This window comes from Malania oleifera, chromosome 12, assembly GCF_029873635.1.
Source record: "Malania oleifera isolate guangnan ecotype guangnan chromosome 12, ASM2987363v1, whole genome shotgun sequence".
In the NCBI taxonomy this organism is placed as follows: Eukaryota; Viridiplantae; Streptophyta; class Magnoliopsida; order Santalales; family Ximeniaceae; genus Malania; species Malania oleifera.
In genome coordinates, this window is record NC_080428.1 from 68,760,975 (window position 1) to 68,774,834 (window position 13,860).

The 13,860-nt window shown below is 29.2% G+C and overlaps 1 protein-coding gene across 1 annotated transcript; it reads right to left on the reverse strand.

Moving 5' to 3' along the window:
* Positions 1–1,532: 1,532 nt before the first annotated feature.
* LOC131144207 (uncharacterized) lies at positions 1,533–2,736 on the reverse strand. The gene has a single exon (XM_058092682.1). The coding sequence runs from the start codon at positions 2,242–2,244 to the stop codon at positions 1,747–1,749; it is 498 nt and encodes a 165-aa protein (XP_057948665.1). The 5' UTR covers positions 2,245–2,736; the 3' UTR covers positions 1,533–1,746.
* Between the last annotated feature and the right edge of the window lie 11,124 nt (positions 2,737–13,860).

Consider the following 13,860-nt stretch of genomic DNA (forward strand, 5'->3'; position numbering starts at 1 on the left):
TGAAAAAAAAAAAAAAGTAGATATAAATCGATTTACTATTGGAAAAGTTAATGAATAATGTTTTTAAAAAAGCAACTTCTCTAAGACCCTGTTTGGTTTAACAACTTTGTTTCCGAAAAGAAAAAATAAAATAAAATAATTGAAAATACATCTTTCATTGTATTTCCTCAAAATTTATTTTGATATAATTAAAAATTTTAAAAAAATTAGTCATCTGTAAGGTTAAAATTCTATTCATTGATTTCTTTATATATTTTATTTTAATTTTTACTTTTCTTAATAACTAAACATAAAAAAGTGAATTTTATATATTTCTCTTTTTTTACTTTTCCTGTCCTAATAGAAAAAATAAAAAATTAGATAATTATTTCTTTCAATTTTTCTTCATTTGCTTTTCTACCTTTAATTAAACAATTTTAAGGGGAAAAAAATAAAAACAAACCTTTTTTTTTTTTTTAATGTTTCTTTTCATAGTGTCTTAGGATCAAAACAATAAATTGGTCTTCATAGGCATAACTTGTGTGGCATTGTCTACATGGTTAAATTTAGAATTGTTCGAATTTATATAAAAATTGATATAGATTTTTTTTTATTTATAATCGGGGACGTCAACCACCAGATTTTATGCAAGGACTGAAAACCGTCCACCCATTGATGCATTCTTGGTAATTCACCAACGTAATACCTTGATGGGTAATCGAATTCGTGACTTTGGAATCACTTACACAAAACATTTCTCCAATACTTCATTTTAAATGTTTGTATGAATTATCTTCAATACAATAGACATTTATAATAAAAGAATTAAGATTTAGGGCAACATTTACGTTCATTCAATTATTTCATGAACTCTTATACGTTTTAGGATAACATATATTTATCTTTTCTGAACTTTTGATATATATAAATATTTTTTTAGAGATTTTAAATTTTTTAAGTTCTATTTAAAGTTTTTCAGCAAAAAAAAAAAATCTTCATATATTTGATAAAAACATAAACTTTTTCTATAAAATTTCAAGAAATTCTTTTAAAAGGATTCAAAAGTCATATTTTCAATTGTACAATTTTTTGTTTTTCTACAAGGCTTCCCAATGGCAGTGACCCTAGCGCACAGGGCTAGGGTGCGTAGTGCGTAGGTCGCGGCGCATGTTAGCTTCTTCACCGAAAGCAAAGGTGGCAGCGTTCTCGTCCCGCTAGAAAGTTAAAAAGTGAAAAGCCGTGCCGCGTGCAACGCACGCCGTTTCCTTTTGCAGTTGCGGGGCACGGGAAATCTTAAAAAGAACTCTGATGCCGACACTCCCCGCTAAAACGGAAGGAGCACCAAACGCTTGCCACGAGAGAGAGCCGGAAAAAGCACACCGCAAACTCCGCTCTATGGTTTATGTGGGGACAAAACCGTCTTTACACTACTAGGGAGTGGCATTAATATAATCTTCTTTAGTAACGGATAAGATGCGCCCGTATCAAATCTATTTTTTAATTTTAAGATTTTTTTTTTTAAAGGGAGGCAAGACCGTGTTTGGAGCACCAAATTAAATAAGAATGATTCTTTTTCTTCTACAATTTGAAACGTTCCTAAAACAGAAAGGAATGATCTAAATATTATACAAGAGTTGGGGGACCAAAATGAAAACCCAAAAAACGCCTCCATTTCTCGACCATTTGCCTCCCCCAGCTTCACTCTTTTCCTGTTGAAACCCCTACAATTTCTACTATTTGTCTTTTGAACCCCAAAGCCATTGACGGCTACATGAAAAGCTCAGACTGCAACAAGGTATTGTAGTTAGCTGCCTCGTCTTCGAACTCCCACAAACCGCCGTAGAGAGAGAAACAATCGCCGCCGTTGAAATCTCCCTCTCCTTCGTCTACTCTGATTTCGCTGCTCGGAATCCCGAGCTCGTCATCGGAGGCCTCCAGCAGATGCCTAATAACCCTCTCTTTATCGTCCTCCTTCGTCAGGTTGAGGGAAGAAGGAGAGGAGTAATCTCCGGCGGAGGCCGCGGAGGATAAATTTTCGTCGGGGAGCGACTGCGCGGGGTAACATGGCGGAGGATCGAAGGCGGATTCGGTGGAGAGCTCCTGCTGGAGGGTGGTGATGAGGGAGGACAGATCTGAATTCGGTTCCTCTTCGTGATCTGCCTCCAGGAGAGAGAGTATGTGGTTGTAGGACTTGTGGCGCTTCGAGTCATCTAGCTCCTCGATCTGAGTTTCTTCTCTGTGGCGCTTCAATGGTGTTTCCGCCATTGGGAAAGAGCTTGTCTTAGCAGAGAGTAAGATAAAAGTAAATGAATAAATAAAAGGGAGGGAAGATGTGGAAAGAGAAGAGAGCGGGGAAGGGGTTATATAGAGGGACGGGGAAAGGGAAGATCCGGTCAAAATGTGTTCATAAAAAAAATAAAGAGGACGGGGGAAATTTTAATTATTTAATATTTAATGCCCCCAAATATAAATACAATTTAATTTAATGTGGGAGAGCGAAAGATGCTGAAGGAAGGGAGAAAAAATAAAGAAATGGGAAAAAGGAAAGGAGGATGGAGAAAGGTTATGGTGTGGTGCGGGAGTCGGTCTTATCTACGTTGGGTACCGTTGGATCGGTTCTCGTGGGGACCGTTGGGTTATCGAGTCGTATTGGAGGGTAGAGATGGCAGGAAGCGTACCGGCGGGGGTGCGAAAGATATCTGAGCCAAAAAGATGGCGTGACAAACTGACAATGCCAAAAATGAAAGTTGCGGTTGGAGTATGAAGAGGGTACCGGCGCGGAGCCCTGCCCGAGGAGGTGCGCAAGTGGCCCATAAACTTTATAATTTTATAATAATGATATATATATATATATATATATATATATATATATATATATCCGTTACATTTCAGGTCCACATGACAAAGCCAGATTGAACGTGACAAGTGAAAATCACGCTGTGTCCAACTATTATAATTCTTTCTGCACAACTCATAAAGGTCAGAAGTTTATAGTCATTAATTAAATGTATTTTTATTTTCATATATTTTAATAATGAGGAGCTCATTCATTCATTCAAACGATTAATTTTGGAATGTTTGTGAAATAGTTTTTATTTTTAACATTTATTTAATGTCATGATGAATCAACTTCTGTGTATCAATGTCATAATTAACACAAGCAATTTGCATTTTTATTTTTTTTTATAGTTTTATTTGTATAATTGAAGTGTTTAACTATTTTTTTTTATATGGCAAGATTTTATGATGTAAAAAGGAGTCATCAATCAGAATCTATTATAAAGTATGTTTAAACACTTATATCGTAGGTAGTTGTAATTATTTTCTGGTAGCTGACATTCAGTATAAAATTTATTAGATCATGACTATAAACACTTGCAACGTAAGTCACATAATACGTTAGTGAGGAAGAGTTAGTTAGTTACTGTGGGAGACAGTAGAAGCAGTCGGGATAGACCTAAAATAACTTAGAAGAAGATATTGAGTAAAGATTTAATAGCTCTAAATCTGTCACGATCCATGATTGCATAAATTGTGTTGACTTTTTGAGTCATATTATGTTTTTTATTATGACAAATATAAGGTATTTAATATTTGTCGAGTTTGTGTGTAAATAGGATCAAATTGACAAAATCATATGATGACATACAGTGGCTTGAAGAAAAAGAATATCCAAATTGTCCAATTTCTTTGTAATTCATATTCAATTCATTTGGTTTATAATAATTAGTTATCGGTCTATAATAATCTGTATATCATGTATGTAGAAACTTATAGGCTCAATACCATAAATTAACCTTAGGAATCACCCTTTGCTCGGCTGACATCGGATTTTTGAGCTTAATTTAAAAGCTTAGGTCATAGACTAACTTTAGGTCACTAAGTACCTTATAACAAGTCCCTCATAACTAAAAAGTTATACCCATGTGAACAAGGGTGACCTTTAATACTAAATCAAAACCTAAAATAAACATTGAAAGGGTCTCGATCGACCGAACCAGCCTAGTTATAATGTACTAGTTGACCAAAGTTCTGTTGGCTGAGGAACTTAAGCCTTGGTCGACCGAACATATACAATATAAAAGATTCGGTCGATCAACCATTTTTGAACTTGAATTGTATGTTCGACTGAATTGACACATGGGGAATTTCCAAGGTCAACCGAAATCTTAGTTCAAATTTAATCTGGTCGATCGAACCTTTAAATTTGGTCAACCGAATATACTCTGGTCAACCGAACCTTAGAGGGTTCAAAATCGCTTTAATCTGGTCGACCAAAACCTTAGTTCAAAAATGTCACAATCGATCGAACTTATTGATTTGGTCGACTGAACCTCAAATATGGTCGACCGAAACTTTCGAATTGCTTGATTTTTACCGAGGTTAAAACAAGTTTAATTTGCTTAAACTCTTTTAAAAATAATTTTAATAATTCCCTTTTTATCCCCAACAGTTAAAATATTTGGCATGTCTATATATATGGTCTTATTTGCAATATTAAGTTAGGATTAGGGATTTTGATTAGCGAACTTTCTTCTAAATTTTTGAGAGTTCTTTCTTCACATTCAAACCCTAAAACTAATCATTTGCTCATCCTTTTGAAAAATCTTTGAGTGAGATTATACTAAGATTACTTACACTCTCTTCTATAGCTTATACTCTCATTGGTTTGATTGATTGTTAATTTTGTTGAGAGTTGGGCCAAAAGGGTTTCCCGAGATTTAATCTATAAATTCATTTTTGGGGAAACCGTATTTAGCTTATGAGTCTTTACATTTTGATTGTAAGACTCTTAAACTTGTCTTGTATTGTGAAGTAAATATTTTTGACAAGCTTAGTTTACAAAATATCTTTTGCGCTTAAAGTTTTTAAAAATCTTTTTGAGATATTTGATTATATTTACAAAATCTTTGAAACCCGATTTGTGATTGATATATTGATATATTGTTTCAAAAATGGTTTGATAATACACTCTTATACTTGATTTATTATTGACATTACCTAGAGTGCTATTACACATTGCTTGTACAGAACTTATAGTTTCTATCTTCTTGAGGTGCATTGATTATTGCATGTGCGTATTGGTACATATCTGTTTAGTGTAAGAAACATTTTTATTGTACATAAATTTTATATATTTGATTGTATTTTAGATGTGATATGAGGGGGTGTTGATCTATCATGTAAGGATTGGTAGGATCTTCTCTGCCTTGTAAGGAGAGTTTGTAAAGGTTGAAATTAGCCCTCAGAATTTGACGTGATTGTAAACGGTATCTCTCCACTTGTTAAATGAGCAATAGTGGTAATTCTCGGGCTTGCGAATTGAGGCGGGAACATAAACACAGTTGGCCGAACCCCGATAACATTTCTTGTGCCTGCTTTTAATTTTCGCATTTTAAAATCCCACACTTGAATGTTTATTTTTTACTATTGAAATTGATTGGGTTTGAAAATATATAAAAAGACCCTAGGTCTGTATAATACTGGTTGTGGAATTTGGACCAAATCCATGAGAAATTTTTAAATACCCAATTCACCCCCTATTGGAAATACATTAATTCCAACAAATTGGCAGAAGATGATTCATATAACCGACCTCATCTAGTGGAACTTAAGGTTTGGTTTTATTATTGTTGCTGGTTATGAGCCAATTGAGTTCAAACTCGTCTCTTCTATTTTGCAGTCTATGTTTCTTATTTTGTTAACAAGAAATGTATATAAGTAGTTTTATATTAATTATATGTTTTATTATATTTTGTTATATTGTCACTATTTTCTTTATTTAACTAATATTAAGAATATTTTTTAAAAATAAAATTTAAGCATTGTTTAGTAATAGAGAATATTTTTTTATTTCTCATTTTTAGTTTCCCAAATATTATAAAATTTTCACTTTACTTTTTAGTTTTCTAAGACTTTTATTAAAATAGAAAAAAAATAGCAGTAAAGAGTTTATTTAGTTGTGCACAATAATTTTTTATTTTTTATTTTAAACTTTTAAAAAATTATAATAAAATGATAACTTGTTTTTAAATTTTTAAAAATTATATAAAGTAATATTTGGAATTATAAATTTTTGAGTTTAGATTTAGATTTTTGTGAATTTCAAACAAATTCAGTACATAATCCACACGTCAAAGTTTAGTATTCGAATTTTATGCTCCCATGCACAAAGTAAGAAGTCATAAATTTAAAAAATAAAAATAAAAAATTCAAAATTTTAAATAAATTTTAAAAATATAAAAAGTAACATTTTTATAATTATTTAAAGTGTAAATTTAAAATATTTTTTTAGAAAACAAGTTGTGTTATGTATTATATTTATATATTATATATAATTCATAAATATACATATCAAAATTATTGATGTAATGAGTTCGTTAGATTATAGGCCCACATGACAGAATTAGACTCAACATGACAAGTGAGAATCATGTTATGTCTAACTAAATTGATTCTAACGTGTACATCAATAAAGTTGATGAACTTGTAGTGATTAATTATATATATTTGTATTTTTATATATCTTAATAATCAAGGAGTTTGTTCGTAAGACGAATGATTGCTTTTGAAATATTAATTTTTATCGTTGATGTTTTTTTAATATCGCGATGAATCGATCTCTATATGCCAATGGCATAATTAACATGGACAATTATGTTTTTTTTTAGTTTTTTTTTTAGTTTTATATGTATAATTTAAGAGTTTAACCAAATTTGTTGATATATTGGTGGGATTTTATGATGTAAAAAGAAGTTATAACTATTATGAATTTATTATAACTATGTTTAAATACTTATATATTCACCATAGGTAGTTATAATTATTTAGTAGTGATCATATATATAAATTAATAGTTCCATTCAATGTTATTAGATCATTTTGTGCGATTGAGTTTAATTTTTTTTTTTTTTGCGATCTATGCTTTTTTATTTTGGTAATGATAAAAATATATAAGTAGTTTTATGCTACTTATATGATTTATTATATTATCATTAGTTTTTATTTTCACAACGTCCCAGAGAAGGATGACGAGAAATAATAATATTATAAGTTCAATGGAGTCGCCACTAACCCGTTATTTACCTAGGTGCAGTTAGTTCACTTAATTACTACTTGTTGATTGACAATCTAGACTAATCTTAGGTTAAGGAACAAGTAGTCTCAATCTGCATTAACTAGAATTGAGATTATGAGTTCAGTTATATGAGGGGAAATACTAACACCACCTACACACCCGTTTTACGAACGATACCTGATTAATCATAAATTATCATCAAATTAAATTTAATGGTCTTTAATTAACTCATTTAAAATAAATAAATAAATAAATAAATAATTTAAAGGAAAAATAAAAAATAAAGTTCAATTTATGAATGTTTAATAAGACCTCCAAAGGTGGTGATTTTATTAGATAAACCGCTCCTCAGAACTACTATAGATGAGATCTGAAATATCTCTTTACCGTTTGTTTAATAATCGGAAAATACACACCCACAAATAAAATATATACAAATAGTAATGAAATAAAATCATCAAATTTGAGCAAAACATGTCCTTAAAATATTACCAAAATTTTCAAAAATTCTATAGAATTTTCCCGAAAAAATGTTCAACATTTTTTCTAAAATTTTCTAGAAATTTTAAAGACGTTTTCCTTATTTTTGTTTTTTTTTTTCATTTTTTTGTTATCCGAGTAAAAGAAAAAAAAAAGCAACTCAAATAATTTTTATATATTTTATTGACTTTTAAAATATTTCTTTCGTCTAAATTTTTTTTCAGATTTTTAAAATTTTTTTTCTAATTTTTAAAATAAATAAACAAACCAGCAGCTTAAAAGTTAGATCGATTCAACTTGCCTGAATTGGATTTGACCCAGTTGGGATGAGTGCGCCGCACGTCTCCCAGCAGTAGAGACACTTGGCTCTTTTTTTATTTTCCTCTTGTTTTATTTTTTTTGATGTAGTAGGGCGACGTAAAAACATGTAAAGAAATTCACCATTTGAGTAGAAAATACTTGGAAAGATGCTCAATGAAGTATTAAAATACCTATTATTATTATAAGATAAAATTTAACTCATGAATTATTTCAGAAATTTAAGTTACTAGCTATTAATAACTTCTCTTAATTCACAAATAATTTCTATGCTAAAAAGTTGTTCAACTTCATCTATATAAGGAAAAAATCTGTCCCGTGTAATCTAATTTGTTTTCCCTCTCTCTTAATTTTCGTATAAGAAGTCAATACACTATCTTTTCTTGAATATTACACACCGTCATCCGAAAAGAGAAAAATATTAAATGTATCTATTAATAAACTATTATTTTACTATAAGATTACATCTTTTGGTTATATATGGTAACTTTCTTTATAGTATATGGTTTTTAAAAAATGTACTCTTAAATTTTAATATTTTTTTTTTCTGAAAAAATGCTTTTGCCACCTAGCACACACAAGGTTACTTTATTTGGTTACATTAATTGGTGCAGAGTTTAAATATACTTTATACGTTTTGATAATCAAAAGTTTGTCCACAAATTGAACGGTTACTTTTAAAATGTTTACAAAATAATTATTACTATCTATGTTTATTTAATGCTATACGAAATTGGACAATATATCTATACTTAACGAGCACATTATTTTATTTTATTTTTGTTTTTTAAAGAAAATATAGTTAAATTTTAAATATATTTTTATTTTTATAATTTAATTGTTTTTCAGGTAGCTGTATTTTTTTTTTTTGTGTCAAGAAATATACATATATTATGTATAAGTACTTTTGTATTAAATATATAATTTCTAATATTTCATTATATTGTCATTAGGACTTTTTCTTTAAGTAATATTCATAAAATAATATTCTTAAAAATAAACACAAAAGTGAAAATAATACATACAAAAGTTCACCGATTTATTATTAATAAATTTTTCACTGACAAGCTGTGACATGTCGTTCAAATCTGTCCATACAGGGAAAAAAAAAATCCTTTCAATTTGTTTTGCCACTCACATAATTTTAGCTTTAAAAATTATTAAATTATCCTTTCTTATATTTTACATACCACGAACTAAGAAGTGCACAATGTCAAGGAAGTGTAAAACTATTATTTTTGATCGAATGATATTTTTTAGTTATATATGATAATTTTTTTTTTGTTTTTGCATTTATTTATTTTGAAAAAGTACTCTTAACTTTTAATATCTTTTTTTTCAAACGGTGGAAGACATTGTCCTCTCCTCTAAGGTTTTAAAATTTTCATTAATCTCTCCTGAGGCTTAAAAAATAACACAGACCTTTTACGAGATTTGTCAAAAATATATAATTTTTCCATCAAAGGACTTATGTCTTTGTAAAATATAAAGAAAGTTGGTATCTTTTTGACAAATCTTATGAGAAGTATATGAAAATTTTAAAATCTCATAGAAGGTCCTTTGAATTTTAATATATTTTGAGATATACAATATATTTTAATTGTAATTATAATATAATTTTGTATGCCCTATATTATTAAAATATTATTTGTTTCTACTAGTAGAATATAAAAAGAGTTATAATATATTTTGTAATTAATTTTGTATGCCTTGTTGTGTTATGATAATGAGAGAAGTAAGATATGTTCTTAATTTTATGTATTTTGTTTTTAAATAAAAATGTACACATATTTATATTTTGATCACAAAGTGTTATATTTTGAATAAACTTTTTTCCAATTGTTGTCGTAATTTTGATGCATAAATTTTTATATCAAAAATAAAATATTAGGATAATGATGAAATTATTCTGAAATATATAGAATTAAGAAAAGACAAGAATTTTCTTTATCTTATATATAGCAGTCCATAATCACAAAAGTCATAAATTAATTTGCTAAAAAAATATTTTTAATCTTTAAAAGTTTTAAAAATATTTATAATTTTTTTTCCTTCTAACTTTAAATTTCTTTCTGTTTTACAAATATTATCTTCAGTTAGAGCTAAAACTAATAAATTTAAAAATGTGAAGGACATGTGGTATGGTAAATTTATCTAATTAAAAAAAATAGAGTAATGAAAGTCAGTGTTGGAAAATATTTTCTACTTTTATTTTAAAATTTTAAAATTATAAAAAAATTAGTTAATTTTTAATTTAAAATATTTGTATGAAACAAACAAACAATAATAAGAAAATTTGAAATTATTTTCTTATGTTTATTTTAAATTCCTACAGATCTAAATTAAGTCTTGAAATTAATCATCTCAATTATTAAATTATTTAAAATTAAAATAAATTTTTTTATAATTGATTTAAAATAAATAAAAATACGTTTGCCCTAACTAAATAAAATTTTTATTTTTTGCAATAAAAATGGTTTAAAAATTAAAAAGTAGAGAAGAAGAAATATTTTCCACCCGGTAAAAAGACGTTTCAGATTTTATTTGAGAAGGTCGTATCAACATCCATCCAAATATAAAGAAACAAAATAAAATAGCATATTGAGAAGACTGATGGAGCAATATCTGTGGGGCCCACCATCCCGACTCTCGAAACTTTCTGATTTACATAGGAAAGCGAAAAAATTAAGATTACTAAAATAATGAAAAACAAAATAATGGTATGGAGGAGAGAGAGGGGTGAAATGGACATTTTGTGGGACTAGGGGCAGGTGGGCAGCAGCGCACGAGGCAGGGGGTATACGTCTCCACCGGCTACCGGCTACCGGCTACCGGCTACCACACCTAACCTCTGTAATTCATTAATCTCAATATCTTCCTGGGTGCTCGTGCGTGTCCGAGATTTGTACGGGTGTGTTTTATTTTTCATTAAAGATTTAAATTTTTTTAAAGATTTCTTTTTGATATTTTTATTAATATTTTATTTTTTAAAGTTCTAGCTATACTAACTTCTTTATTTTTAATCATGATAAAAAATGGTTATTTATTTTTTATATAAATAAAATTTTTAATCCAGATAAACCTAAAAGGGGAGATTTTAGTTAGCGGGGCATTCTCGTCAATTGAAAAAAAGAAGTTGGGGTGGAATGCCAAAAGGTGGTTAGTTGAGGCCTACTTGTGGAAATCGTAAGGCCTTTGTTGGTGCATGCACGTGCACGTCACTTGCACCCCCACAGCTAGAGCCTACCATTAGTGTTATGGTTGCATTTCTCTATCTTTAGTATTTTAAATTTTAAATGAAATCTAATACTAAAAATTTATTCAAATTCAAATTTAATAAATAATATTTTTATAATTTTTCTTTTAAAAATTGACTATATATGTTTTTTTTTTTTATTACATAGGAACTTTATCCACCAAAAAGCCCTTTGGACCTCCTGGTGCAGCGCCAAACCTAAGGATCAACGTTCTCCTCCTAGATCCTACTAAGCAGGTAAAGTTCGGAATGCGGACACGACTTTCGTGCATCAGTTAGACATTCGATCAATCAGACTCTCGGGACATATCTCCATTACTATCCACGGTTCCCGCTGACTCACAGAAAACTCTCACCATCCACGGTCCCCGTTGACTCACAGAGCGAACTTTCACCATGCACGGTCCCCGTTGGCTCACAGAGTAAATTCTCACTATCCACAGGTACTTCTGACTCCGTGTGTATATCTACCTAGAATTGAATCCTTGATGCGTCATGCTCGTGGGGGCAACTATATATGATTTTTATAGGGCTGCAGTCAGACTTTATTCGAATTTTAAGATTTGGGTTCAAGTTTGAGTTTAAAACCATCCTGAAAACCAACAATGGGTGTCCAAAGACACCACTATATTAGAAATATCAACAAATATCCCGAGACTCTCAATTATCCACGTAAGAACTTTAACCGTCCCATCTCTTTAAGGTTTTGTTTGAAACTTAAAAAATGTAACGAAAAGTAAAAGCAAGTGTAAAAATATATCATATATAATGTTTCGTATTAAATTAATTGAATAATTCTTTTATACATGATTAATAAATCAACTAATTTTCGAATTCTGTCTCTATAAATATTTATTAAATACCATGATACATTTTGGATTCCCATTTATTAGCAAATCAATTATGAAGGAAAAATCTAACATTTCATTTTCAATTTATCCATAACAAAGTCCACCTAATTAAATGTACAACATTAAATGCCCTTGAATTTCAAATCATCCAACACGTTTGCAAGGACCAACTTAGCCTTGAAAAGTGCTGGCCTCACGCATCATTCCAATGCGTTTGCGCCACGTGGACCCTGTTCAAGAATCATCCGTTGCAGGGTCAAAAATGTATTTTTATTAATTATTGAACGGGTCAAACAGTAATTAATCTTTCTAGTAGGCTCTTAACGAAATATATGAAAACTTTCGGGCAAACTTTGTAATTTTAATAAGAAAAATTGGAAATGGGCCCAATTACCCATAGCCAGCCATCACATGGAGTGCCTCTTGAAAAATCTCAGAGTCTATAATTGGCTACTGACTGACTCCCATTACTTTTATTTCAATTTGGTCCCCGCCCCCCAATCAAAGACTACAAAATAAATAGAAAGTGCCCTTTGCGTACTAAATAAGGAAGAATTATTTGCGTCCAATTTTTAATAATCATTTATTTTTTTAAAAAAAAATTATAAAATATTAAAAAATATATAAAATTTAGATAGCGAGGATCGGTACTTTTATTTTTAGTACAAAAGATATTGAAATTTATGAAAAAATAAATAAAAGATTAACCTTTCCTAAAATTTTAAAATTTTCTCTAAAATTTCAAAAATTTCAACGACATATTTTAATGGTTTTGGACCTAATTCTGATAAGGTATTATCTGTTTTGGTTTACTGGTCTTACATGTTTATCTTATAAAAAACGTTTCACGTAGTTGAAACCTAAACGCTTCTCAAATTTTTCTAGCGTATATTCGATGTGAAACTGTGATATATCTCTTGATATTTATCAAAAATATATAAATATTCCCTTATATTTTGCAACAAGAAAATCTTTCCAAGAAAGCTTTTTATTTTTTTGGCAAGCATGAAGAGAGATTTGTAATATTTTTGAAATTTCAATAAAATCTTTGAAACTAAAGGAAAGGTCTCTATCTTTTTGCCCTTATTTTTATGTAGAGATATTGTTTCTTTAACCTCAAACATACGAATTTGTGGCCATCCGATTATAAAGGAGTAATTTTATCGTTAGTTCAAGTCTTACACCAAATCGAATAATATAAAGTTGTTTTTTAATGTATAAATTAATTTTAAAAATTTTAAAATAAAGGATATTTTTTAATAATTATTTGATAGATTCAAAATAAAAAATAAAACTATACAACATGTGGACATGGTCTTAACACATAAGATCTAACCCCCACGTGCCGTCATCAAAAAATGTCCACAAACTTTTAAAAGGCAAAGTATTATTTTAAATTTATAAGCATTTGCTCGTACAAGTTTTATGGTTGGAAATTGACTTTTTTTCAATAATTAAATAATAAAATTTGCGCACATGATACCACTCAAAATTGTAATTTTATATTTGAAGAGAGAACCTAAAATTAAAATTGTATTGAATTAATATTAAAATTTGTTCAGATCTATACAAATTCAAATTCAAGATTCAAAATCTATGCTCATTAAACACAATGTAAATAATTTTTAAATACCAAATATAACCTTACAATTAAATGTAATTTCTCACACACTTGATGCCATAAATAAAATAATTTATATTAGATAATCGGATCAAATGACTAACTTTTGAAGATGTGAATTTAGCCAATTGGGATTTTTTTTTGGGTCCAATAAAAAAAGAATTAAGCCGAATGAACTCCCAAGTTCACACAAAATCTGAAAGTGAGAGGCTAGCTAGTGGCAATCTTCCTTCCTTCAAAGTCATACATAGTTGACAAAAACAGAGTATTAAATTTT